The 12,419-nt window shown below is 47.5% G+C and overlaps 1 protein-coding gene across 2 annotated transcripts in view; it reads right to left on the bottom strand.

The window, feature by feature from the left end:
- Positions 1–10,939, bottom strand: part of LOC130579215 (alpha-2-macroglobulin-like protein 1) — a 24,558-nt gene extending 13,619 nt beyond the window's left edge. For both annotated transcript variants that reach the window (XM_057375846.1, XM_057375847.1), the window contains exons 1-15: positions 10,695–10,939; positions 8,430–8,616; positions 7,928–8,090; positions 7,136–7,188; positions 6,820–6,840; positions 5,621–5,774; positions 5,125–5,209; positions 4,482–4,602; positions 4,260–4,377; positions 3,178–3,287; positions 2,670–2,840; positions 1,639–1,863; positions 1,451–1,514; positions 808–953; positions 503–652 (exon numbers count right to left, since the gene is read on the bottom strand). In XM_057375846.1, coding sequence (XP_057231829.1) covers positions 503–652; positions 808–953; positions 1,451–1,514; positions 1,639–1,863; positions 2,670–2,840; positions 3,178–3,287; positions 4,260–4,377; positions 4,482–4,602; positions 5,125–5,209; positions 5,621–5,774; positions 6,820–6,840; positions 7,136–7,188; positions 7,928–8,090; positions 8,430–8,616; positions 10,695–10,765 — 1,839 coding nt within the window. In that variant the 5' untranslated portion in view covers positions 10,766–10,939. The remainder of the gene's footprint in view (positions 1–502; positions 653–807; positions 954–1,450; positions 1,515–1,638; positions 1,864–2,669; positions 2,841–3,177; positions 3,288–4,259; positions 4,378–4,481; positions 4,603–5,124; positions 5,210–5,620; positions 5,775–6,819; positions 6,841–7,135; positions 7,189–7,927; positions 8,091–8,429; positions 8,617–10,694) is intronic.
- Positions 10,940–12,419: the final 1,480 nt, after the last annotated feature.

The raw sequence follows: 12,419 nt of genomic DNA on the forward strand, positions 1-12,419 counted from the left end.
AAACCCAGGACTAGAGGAGAAATGGGACCCTTCCACTGCCAATACACCACTTAGAGAGAGAATGGAAGAAATGTCTGGTTCACATGAGCTAGAACAAAGAGATGAGCCCTATCCCACGTTTGGAATTTTTTTTAACATGTCCTTTTTTTGAGAGYACTGTCATGAATTGGTTCAGGAGACAGATGTGTTTTGCCTTCTGCTTGCCAYTGTGGTAAAGCACTGTGAGTTTGGGCTGTAGCTGGGGATGATGGTGGGTTATTCTGTTAGATCCCTCTGTAGACACTGGAAATTTTGGCTTGGTGTTCAATGTTGGCCTTCATTTTTTCTCATTAAGCCATGCYCTGTCCCCATTCAAGTACCCATTGGCATATCCAGTGTGCCTTACAAAACAGATTCTGCAGCTATTCAAACCAGAACCAGATACTGAAGCCAGATATCCAGAACCAGATATTCAAAATGTGTCTCTCCAATATTAGCAAAGCTCAGCCGAGCAGTGACTCACACTATCCCCGGACAGCTCAGCCTCTGGCTTCAGGAGAAGGACACTTTTGTCAACTGCACGGATGCTGCACAGGGAGCCTGGTGCAGCCTGCAAATGGAGATGGACAGTCGATCCTGGCAGAGCCACAGCATCTGAGAGGCCAAGCTTCACCTGAAACAGCCAAAGAAAGAGGGACTGCAGATATTGACACATGAAGGAAAGGGGAAACTGTGGTTATTGGCTTCTGCTAGATATCTACTGTCAGTTTGCAAATAATCAGCTCCCCTCCAGCCTACCTGCCCCTTTGTGTTTTGTGCACTGCTTACATGGTTCCTGAAGCAGCTGGAGACTTTCAGACGGAAGGTGTCAGCTGCCACTTGTCCCTCAGGGAAGGCAGTGTAAACAAAGAGGGTAGCCAGGGGTGAGATGAGGTCAATGGGCAGAGTGATGTTGAAAGCACCATTGTACTGATCTGAAGGAAGAAGGAAAAATTGAAAAGGTATAGGAAGTTGCAAGAAAGTCTACAATCCAARGATTACAGCAGCAACATGCTCTGTCTCTGTAAGACTTCAGTACAGTTTCTTGGATAAAAACTATTCTGCCTTGCTTCTGGGGAGGACAAAACTAGACCAGGATGAAGGTTTYTATAGCAGTGACCTTATCTTGTGACACACCTTGGCAACAGTGAGCACTTGAGCCCAGAAAAAAAGATTCCATAAGTTACCTTCGAGGTCTCTGATAATTTCCTGCTTGGCAGATAAACTCTGACAGTTCCATCATTCAATCAGGAGAAAAAAAGAAAAAAGGYAATTAATAGACAGAAAAAGAATAGCATATTTTGTCTAGGGTTTTTCTGCCATATCTGTGGCTTCCTGTTGGTGTCAGATCTTTTCTCTGCTTCTCTGTTTAGGACTGGAAGGASTTTTCTGTTGGGTCCTTAATCTGTTCCTGGTTGTTGGATGCTCTTACCTGATGGTGGCTCAAGAAGCACTGCTGTTTGGCCATGATGCACAAGGGAGCCTCTGGCCATGACCTAAAGGGAGATGAACAGAACAAAGGGTTGGCAGTGCCTCTACTCCAGTTTCTGGGCCAGCAAAGGGCCCTGTGCTGACAGACCCGGTGCAGAGCTGCCCTCACTGGCACTGCCCCGTGCTCACCAAGTGGTAGAAGTGTGCTCTGGCAGCCCCGGRGCCCAGCTCTGTGGCCAGCATGTGGTAGCGCACGGTGACCTGCTGCACATCCCCGCAGGCTGGCACTGCCTGCAGTGGCTGGATCCTCACGGAGCTGCGGCTGGACGAGTGGAAGGCTCTCAGCGGGAGCGATGCCGTGCCGTAAGACACCTTCACGTTTCGACTGCTGAAGTCCTCTGGATGGGACTTTGCCTATGGCACAGAAAAAGGTGTCTGAGGATTTCTTGCAGCTCTCCCTACACCAAAACCAAGACTGAAGAGTGGGCTCTGAACTATYCCAGGGTAAGGTGTCTATTTCCATCTACACCAAGTTCAATCAGACTCCTTCTGTGGAGTTTGGCATTGCYTGCTCTGCCACACTCTGGGACAACGAGTGCCAAAACAGGAGAAGGAAGCTGTGTACCTCTATATGGGGCTTTGGCTGAAGTCTGAACTTCTGCAATGCTGCTGCTACCCTMGGAGTAAGCCAGGTCATTTGACATTGCAGACTGACTCACTAGCCCTTGGATGAAACCACTGAACCCTTTGCTCCTGTCTGGTACATGTGGATAAAGTACTAGCATGGATCTGCCCTGATAATRTGTTTCACTGATCAGTGCTGTTCTGTGTTTCTTTCTGCACTTTCCCTGATCCATAGCGTAGAGGTGGCAGGAGACAACTGAAGATCAACAGCCTTACTCAACTTTAACTTGTGACCTCTCTGTACCTAAAGCATAAAATTGACATCTTTTGGACTTACGGCAAGGCCAAAATCCATCATCCAAGATACCAATGGTAATACCAGAGACAGGGTTTGCCTCAAAATGCTTGGACCCCAAAGTTAGACAGGAYAATATTAGAAACCCAGCACAACAACCAGACAAGAGAGTTTTGCTACTTCATGGGAAAGCAGAGGCAAAATTTTCTCTGTCAAGTCCCTTCCCTGAAGATAAATTTAGCTCCTTACATTCTAGTTACCTGCTTAGCTCCAGATTGYTTTGCAGTAACTGGTTCCTAACCTGTAGGACAACTTTACTGCTGTTGTCCCATGCTGATGTCTCTAAGATGAAAGAGGCCATCCCATTGTCATCTGTGAGGTAGGTCTTGGTCTGCTTCCTGCTCCCATAGGACACTGTAAGAATCACCTTCTTGTTCTTCAGGTGTGTCCCATTGGCACTTTTGAGTACCAGCTGTAATAATGAAGAGAACAGTCAGAGAACTRGAGACCTCAGGACTGAAAATCTACCTCACAGTAGAAGCCCCAGTCCCCCTCTCTGCAAAGGGATTCTCATTGTGAATTTTAACTTCTCCAATCATTCCCCATTTACACAGCAGCTGGCAAAGCCATAGATCCTGCAGTCACACCKCTGGATAACCTCTTGGTAGATGTGTCAAAGGAGGGACTGGGCAGAAGATTGTGCTGGCAGCTTTGAGAAGTGCAGAACATGGCACCCCTGGCACTTCTGTGCCTGCCACCTGCACAGACCCAGGTGCTGGGCTTTCCATGTTCCTTCCCTGYTCACTCACATGTCCATAGTAGGGAGCTCCTTGCTGATAGTAGTAGCTTGTCCCCCAGAACTGGAGAGTTGTGATGTCAAAAGTCACCTTGCAGTTTTCAGTGGTGTTCAGCTCCACCCCTGGGAAAGACAGGAGGCACATGAAGGTGAGAATCATGTGTCTGAGGAGGCAGCAAGATTGGATAWACTCAGGTAAATAGTGGACTATCACTCATAGAGGATTGTAGGTTCTCCATGCAATGGAGACAGAATGACAGCAGTCTACTACGAGGTCTGTGCCTGACAGCTCTCACATGCTCTTTTCCACTTTAAGATTGTTCTACTCATAATTGTTCTCCTCCCTTCTCCCTCCCCTCTCACAGCAGTCACTGGAAGGCAACATTTTCCCTCACCTTCCCTGTGTCAGCTCCCAACCTGCTGTCTTACTGAGTGTGCCCATCTGAAATGACTGCGCTTGCTTGTTAAGTGAMTGTGTGGCTGTTTCTGGCTGCAAAACATTTTCTTGTAAGGAAGGCTTTGCAAAATTTTGGGAGAGAAGGAACCCTACAGGAAACCTTATCCTCCTATCTGGGATGTGGGGATAATTCTAACGAGGAGCTAGAAACAGTACACAGTCAGGGCCTTGGTTATCCCTAGTTGCTCTGAGTAACTCCTCATTCCAATGGAGGACTGTCCTAAAATACAGTTTAAGAACAAGAGAATCTGACCTGGCCCACCTCTGTATACATTTTTATTGTGCTGAGAAGACAAGAAAAAACAGCTCCTGCCCATCTTTGTCAAAACATAGTGACTGTCAGAGCTGGACTGTCCACAGCAGCTTATAGAGGAGCAAGCACATTGGTAAAGCCCATTCTGCAACTGGGATAACATGTCCAATGTTATGATACCTAAAAACATTCATGTTGTCATGCTGCTTGCAGGGAAGACAAAGCCCCCCAAACATTTGACCTCATGGGAGCCTGTGCTGAAAGCTCCAGTAGTTTATAGGAAGACACTAGGATCTATAAGGGATCTTATAAACCCAAAGACAAATGTATTTTATGAGTGTCAAATAAAAGATTTTCCACAAAGAGTTGAATCAGTTTTTTCTACCTGTTCCACTTTCTTTCAGAAAAGCCACGGCCTCCAGGTTAAAATCATAATTATCGCCATGTTTCCGGTGGAAWATCTTAGTATTCACTTCAGCGGAAAAGCAGCCATCCTCATTTGTCTGGGAGCATGAAATTGTGTTTGTTAAACAATCATGAAGACAAAAGAATATTCAGTCTCTTTGTTCCTCCCCTTGCAAGAGGGGTGGGTGCCTCAGGCGCTCACCTCACCAGTGTAATCCTTACAAATATTGCGCTTGGCTTTGGAAGATTTCCGGTTGTAGCGGATGTGTTTACGGCACACCACGRCCTTCACGCTTCCCTGGACTGCCTTCCCATAGGTGTACCTGGCAAAGGGAGCACAGAGRGCTCACACACAGAAACGCTGGCTCAAGAGTGAGTAATGTCAGCCTTAGCCYGTGGTTTGCAGCCCAGCAGCCTATTCATGGTTCACCAGTGCAGGAGAGGAAGGCAAGAAGGAAAAATGACCTCATCAGATTGAGACAGAAGGTGGTGGTGGCGAATTGTCTCTAAGTCAACACTATTGCCACCACGCAGGGGTAGGGGACATCGTGTTGGTCACAAGCAGAATCATTGTTCTTACAACATTGCCACTAATAAATACAGCAGAGGTGCTGTAGTAGGGCACATGCTGCASAGAGGGAATGCACTGCCCCACTTTCAGACTCACAGAGAAAGCAGAGAGAATATGGAGAGAGTCCAGGAGAGTTACTTAGTGAAGGATGCCAGGGTACTAAATCTTCGGGTGGGGGTAGGGTTGGCAGACACTGTTTTGAGCTCAGTTATTGATGGCTGTGCATTTTCCAAACCACCAAGAATGCACCTTCTGCCATGATAAGTCAGCTCACATGCCACAGACGTGGAGACGGAAGTTTTCCTCTAGGATGGTGACCACCTGAGGCATCTGGATGGAGACACTGAACTTGGGCAGCACTGTGTGTAAGCAAGAGAAATATAATTCAGTGAGAATGGAAAGAGTCAATTTGTTCCAATCCTTCCTAAGTGGTTGTTTACAGAAATGAAACCTCTCATTTCCTGACTATCAGCAGAGGGCCTGGTAGGAATGCACCAGCAGCCCAGCCAGGAGAATGGGATGGGAGTAGACAGCTTTAATCTCAGCTGTGGGACACTGTCTCAGCCCATCCTCAGGATGTGGGGGAGGAGAAAGCCGGTGGGCCTGGGTGAAGGTCAGTGATTACACYGGCAGGCAGCTGCACTTCCCAGGYCATAGCRCAACCAGCACAGCTGTTCACAGMTGYATGGYCCWCTCAGCTCYGTGTGAGGCAGGGCTGGAGGCTGGCAGTACACTTYTCTCTGCTGCCACCAGCCTCCTGAGGCTCTTACCATACTCCTCTACCCTGAAGGTGCGGGTGAGGTCAGGTATTTTGATGGTGTACTCTCCAACCGGTGCTTCTGCAGCCAGCGGGAAGGACAGATCCACAATGCCTCCCTCAGGTGTAACATCCAGCCACTGGGCAATTCGGTTCCCTTTGGGGTCCTGCACAGGTGTAGTAGAGAGTAGTTATTTTCCAGYGCAAAAGCCAAGCTGCCAGAGCATATTGCCTTGTCCTGAGAGCCCAGATCTATGACACAGCTATAGTCCTCAGATGAGTACAAGCTCAAAGAGGAAATTATTTTTCTCCCTATCTCATTGACAAAGCAAATGTCTCATATTATTGCTCTCTGGTGGCACAGCCATCTCTTTGACTGCTGCAGAACAGTCACACTGCCCAGTCAGTGAGGGCTTTGTGATCTGATGCATTTTCACAGGGAACAAGCAGGCACTGCTGTTTGAAAAGGCGAAGGTGGATCAGTGTTTTGTTTGCACAAACTGGCATAAAGTATTGTGCAGAYGTCTAAGAAACCCTGTGTTTGTGCAGTGATTCCTTGCTGGGTATGACATGTATGTTAACCATGCCCATTGCTAGCTGGGACAGTGACCTCTCTGCACGGGTATTACAAACCCTACCCCTCTCACTTTCAGGTGCCTTTCCTCAGCTCAGTGGGTACACTGGACAGATTTTAAGAATAACAGCCAGATAGCTGCTTTAGGAAGTGTTTCTAGCTGTGCAGCCATGACTAGAAAATTGGCCAAACTTCTGTTTTCTWTATGTTAAGCATAATATTCTCCTTAAAGAAATGTAAGGATTTTCAGAACTCTTCAATTCATAGGCTAGAGGGACTAAAAGTCCACTGACCACTCTACAAAGGTTTGCTCGTTTTCAGTGGCATCCATCATTTCCTGCAGGGATCCCTGTGTGATCAGTGCCATGACATTGCTCTGCCAAACTTTTGTGGAATGGAAGGCGCGGAAGGAAGGCGCGGAAGGAAGGAAGGCGCGGAAGGGAGGAAGGCGCCGAAGGGAGGAAGGCGCCGAAGGGAGGAAGGCGCCGAAGGGAGGAAGGAATAGCAAGAAGTCAAGGATTATTCCCATTCATTCTGAGGTGACTTTCTGCATCCATATTTCCCCACCATCATCTCCAAACCTGTGTCTTCCCCAAGGTGACAAGCATTCACCATTTTCAATAATGTGGGTGCTTTACCTTCAGTTCCACCAGGCGCWGCTGTGGGGAGGAAACAACTGTTACTGGTGGGATGCTTTTGGGCAAGTCACCATCCACCTCCCTGTTTTCTTTTTTATCCCCCAACCATTTATCAGTCTTCTCTAGGCAGTTCTTAGGGACTGCCCATAACACAACTTCATGAGCAGCTGCAGGTTGTGCCTGACACTGTAATTACTAAAAGCAATGCTGAGACCAGCTGTACACACATCACCTGGCTGGGCCAAGCACTGTTCTAGAAGACATGCAAGAAGCCCACAACATTTCCAGACTTCATGTATCTTCCCTTTTGACTTACTGTTTCACTGCTGGCAATAAAGTTCTGATCCAAGGTCACAATCCGCAACTTGACTGTAAAGCAAGAGAAGAACAGGACTGGCTGAAATGAAACCAAGTCTCTCAATAACAGAWAACAAGATAGCTAAGATAACAGGTAGCTAAGAAAGATGTGCACATGTGCTTCACTGAGAGGACATGGGCAGCAGATAAAGCCATCAACTCCTGAGCCTGTGCCCAAAGCCCTGCTAGGAGCTGGCAGGCCCTGCTAGAGAAAAGCAGGCTCTCCCATTAGGGGAGGCAGTGTGGGGTTTACTGGGAAGTCTGGCTGTGCTGGTGAGAAACAGCATTTTTCTGGACAGTGGACCTGTGGTGGGCCACTCAGTCTTGCCTGCAGTGAAGCTCATCCTAGTGGAAAGTGCAGAGAGGCATGGGGCAAACAGCTGTACCCAGTGGTGAGCTGTGCTGGGGCAGTGGTGGGACCTGTAGGACTGCAATCAGCATCTGAGGAAGTCTGTGGGGTATAGAGGAATTTAGGACCCTGACAGACAGACAGTCATGGCTGTCATGAATATGACACGGGGCCATCTAAATCTTTTCTCACACATCAAGGAAAACACACAAGCCCTGTTCACAGTGGCGTGTGCTGTGCTGACATAGAAGTATTCCCAAAMKCCTCAYAGCCTAGAAGGAAGATGAAGMGTATGCATCATCTCCCTTACTGAGYAGGTCCTGCTCAAAGKACTGGAGAACCCCACATTTTGTGRCCTGAGGACYACTCTCTCTCTCACAAGACAYRGCATTCTGTCCATACCAATCTGTCCAGGTTTGTACACAGGTTTGTCTGTCTGGATAAAAGTCTTCTTGTCTGCATGCTTGATTAGGACTTTCTGTTTCTTCTGAAACTCTGAGCTKGCTTCCACGACTGTGATAACAACAAAAGCCACTTCATCGGGGTTTCCAACAGGAGGAGGGACCTGCAGGTATAGTTACAACCATCATTCAGGATGGATCCCATTCACTGACCCTGAGGGTTTTGGAACAATGATTATTTTATATACTACTTTTGTAYTGCTCCACTTTTTGCCCTGAAAGACCTCACAGAACATTTCAAAAAGTTTTCTAGAAGAGTAAAATATTACTAGGTCTACACAACAGAAAGGACAATGTTATACCTATGCAGGCTGAAGCAGAAAATTCACTGGCCAATTAGGATATTCTCATGGGAAGACACAATTCTTTGCATTCCTGCCCAGAAAGAGCAGAACTCAAGCATTATTCACCCTACTGCCAACCTCTGAAGATACCTTCCTCACCTGGAAGCTTGTGCAGTGGAAGAAGGGGAGCTGAGAGATGGACTGAGTGATCAGAGTCTCATTCCCAGCTCTGCTTTGCAAGGTGACTGACACATGGATCGGGACTGTTTGCTCTCTGCTGAGCTGAAGACACACAGTCTCTGAGAAGGGGTAGTAGAGCTGAGATGGCATTGCCACTGCATAGTTTCTGTTGCAAAGGAAGAGAAAATGGTCAGGTTAAATYGACTTTTTAAGAGGACAGGTTTTGACCTGTATTTGGGTACTTCCTAAGAGACTTCTGGTCTCTTCATTTCACTGTCACAACACCAGTGGGACACACTGTTCCCACCTGTGGGTACTGCAGACATTAACACYGAGGCTGCACTATATGCTGCATGCACATGTAAAATGATAAAGCCACTGCTYTACAAACTGAAAGTGAAAATAAGGTGAAGGGACCTCCCCACATCACCCAAGGGATCAGCAGCAGCTTTGCTCTCTTGCAGGTTTCCTGAGTTCTCAGTATTTCCACTGAACTGCATTATCTATCACCATCAGTTTTACTGGCTGGTTTTCCTGCTACTCTTAAATTCAGAAACAATGCCCTGTATCAGGGACCCAGTGCCCCAACTTCATGTCCCAGGCACAGAGCTTCATGAGCACCTTTGCATCAGCTCCTGACACTTGTCCTCTTGCTATTTGGGCTCCCATCTCTTTGTCTATTCTGAGAGCTGCACCCATAACATTGAAAAGCTGCTCACACTGTTTGTTTATTTTCATCTCTGAGTGCACTGCAGCATCTAGGACCAACAAAAAACCAACATTCAAGCAGGTTTCAAAACCCTTATCACTGACTCCTCCTACTCACTGCCTCTGGACAGGCTCAGGCAGCAGCATGTTTTGCAGCARTAGGAGGGCAGGGTCTGGAAAGATCACAACAGCGGGAGGAAGGGAGGTGACCCGCTGGCAGCTCTTAGCCTGAGCTCAGCACCCTGGCGAGACAGAGTCAAGGTCCTGCTGGCYAGGAGCCTTTGAGTGCTTTCACACTTGAGTGCTGCCAACCTCCAACACAGACCAACAACATTTTGTTTTTCCGACTTGAACTGACTCWCTGCACCTCCCTCCTGCCACTGGGGCCAAAGGATGGGATGAGCACTRAAAACTGACTGCTTGAAACCTCTCATACCTCCCTTGCTCCTCATGATCYTTTACTCTGGAACATATTCTTAGCCCCCTTTGACATCTTATCCCTTGCCTTCTGAGCTATAAAAGTAGGAAAGAGCATCACTGAGGCTCTCATCCAAGGGCCCAAAGATCCAAGCTGAATCATTAATCCATGAAAAAATTGTAATACAGGCAGACAGCTGACAACCTAATGGATCAAGCAGTATTTCCATAAAGCAAAGCTTCATGCTGAAGGTAACAGTGGAAAGCAGAGAGCAGTAAAGCACATCTTTTGTGTGGGAGCTGTGTCAGCCTGTRGAACATGTCCTGGAGGAAGTACTCCCGCGGGAGAAGTTTTTTTAAAACTAGTCTTGTGCWCACCACACCACACACAGCAGGAGGGAACCCAGCTACAGACCACTGACATATTTTTCACTGTAACATCTACTGCTCAAGCACAGTCATGCTTCTGTTCGCACTTGTGCTGTGGCTGCAAAGGCAAACACCTTTRAAAAAGCGAGAACAAGTTCACAAGCCAGGATATCAGAGCAGTGCCTGCTGGAACAGAAGCTGCATTCCTGATAAAGTATATAAAGAGAAGCAGTGCTGGGAATTGTCCTGGCAGAGGTCTGGGACACAGGTYTGGGAAAAAGCACAGTGGGAGCCAAGCCTGAATGAACACATGCTTTATCAAGAGCATCCCTATCAGATACTTGGGCTCACCATTTGCTCAGTTTGTAAAGGCACTCTGCTTTGCTGGCTAAACTATTAAATGGTTCCCTATGACTCTGGGAAGAAAAGATTAGCCCAAAGGAAACATATTCTGGAATACAGCAGGAGAGATGAGATCTTGGCAGGTCAGAATTAGGCACATTAAGAATGCTGGCAGAGTTGTTCTGCCTGAGTCCTTGCTGAAATACATGGTCTACATCAAAGGCACTAAAGGAAAAGCCAGCTAGCAGCAGGAATGTGGGGAAAGAGCACATGGAAACCAAGTGAAACCTTGGCAACGTGAGAAATCATTCCTCTCTGGAAAAACCCTCCTCACCGTAAGACTTCTGTCCTGTCATACTGCCACACCCCCCAGACCAGAGCACATACACAAAGCAGTGAGGTTCTTACAGCATTGCAGGCATTCCAGCCACCACAGGCAGGAGATGGATGCTGCCCCACAGGAAAGCGATGCTCCACATAGCTGCTTGCAGGTCGAGTACCTCCGAGGAAAGCTTAGCCACTCCTCAGYACCCCCTTCACCTCTGCTTTTGCAGTCTTCCTTCTCCCCCTCATCCAGAGCTGAAGGAATGCTCARCTCCTGCCCTGACTGGGTGCTGTTCCTCTCTTGGCTTCAAAACCAAGGTGGAAATGAGCTGCGYGTGGCTSGGATGTGGGCGGGAGAAAGGGGTGGGGACAGTGTTTACTGCYTACAAACCAGAGGCAGCTGCTTTCAAACTTTGGAAGACTTGTGGGTGTTTTGCTGGGAGARGTTTTGTCTGCCTTAGGCAGCACAGCTGGCGGCACCAGGAGTACTTAGTTACTCTCTTTTGATGCAGGGGTCAAATTTTTTAAGAAGTATCTTTACTGGGACATCATCGGAAACATCAGGAGACAAATTAATTCTTGGTGATGTCAGGGGATTTTGCTTCATGTTTCTTCTTCTGTAGAACTTCTTCATAGGTATAATTTACATCTAATTGGCCTCCAGATAGACCAGCCCAGGGCTTCACATGCAGCTCTTCCAGTGTCCCGATGCCTTTCTGGAGGAAGGGAAGAACTTTAGCATTTTATTATCTTTTGGTAGTCTGTTTTTTGTCTTGCTAGTTTAGGCTTGAACTTGAATMCCTGTTTAATTTTGGAGAATCAAACATGCTCCCAGATCAGTGACATACAGTGCTTTAAACCTGAGGTTTATCTTCAATGTCAGCGCTGGGTTAAAGGCTYGTGTGGCCCTGTTCCATCGGACTGTGCTCTAAGAGGTGGGTGCTAAGCACACATGTGGGGACTGTGCCAAAGTAAATCCAGGGGATTGCTTCAGCTGGGAGCAGGGCACGGGTGGATGGCAAATTCTCTCAGTCCTGTGTACCTCTGTTTGGGATCTGCTAAAACACAGCAGGGGCCAGGGCAGAATGAGGATGTCCACCTTCAAGTAGGTTGTAACTAGAGAGCAAATTCATCCAAACCCTGTCTTCTATGGTCCAAATTCATCTGCACTGCTGCCACTCAGGAAATGGAAACACAAGGGGGCATCTTCTCCAGAAAGAGTCTGGAGGAGATGGATGGTGGTGTTGGTGTAGAATMACCTTATGGCTGGGGGAATCTGTCAGAAGATTGGACATCCAGCTTGGGCACTTGTAGAGATTTGCTGAAATATGTGTGGACTTACAATGTCATGCTTTGTTTGGAAAGGCCTTACAGTGGAACTGTGAGGGGAGCTGGCACAGGTAGCAGGAACTGCCCTGGAAAAGATTCTTTACCCAGGAGTAATARACAAGGCTGGGATGGATGGGTRGACWGAGGTAGTGATGSATGGAATGRARGTGACTTGAAAGGATTTTATTCCAAGCRTTGAGTAATGACTGGATGAGTGGAAGATCACTAATGTTGCTTTTTAAAAGCTGAGGATGCTTTTTACAAGCTGATGACGAGGCTTATGTGCAGATTTGGCTCTCATCAGATACTACAGCCAGGATCCAGAGCAACCACAGATGAGATAAGATGAGTTTTTCTCCTAAGTCCCCTTCAGTCTGAGTTGGAGGTACGTATTCCCACATACCCCTTTTCAGTGTCCTGGCCCATGGCCTGGAATACCACCTGAACATAAAAGTGGGTGGAGAACTGTGCTGCATGACC

This window comes from Malurus melanocephalus, unplaced genomic scaffold (assembly GCF_030028575.1).
Source record: "Malurus melanocephalus ecotype Western Australia unplaced genomic scaffold, MMel_1.1 scaffold_259, whole genome shotgun sequence".
Taxonomy (NCBI): Eukaryota; Metazoa; Chordata; class Aves; order Passeriformes; family Maluridae; genus Malurus; species Malurus melanocephalus.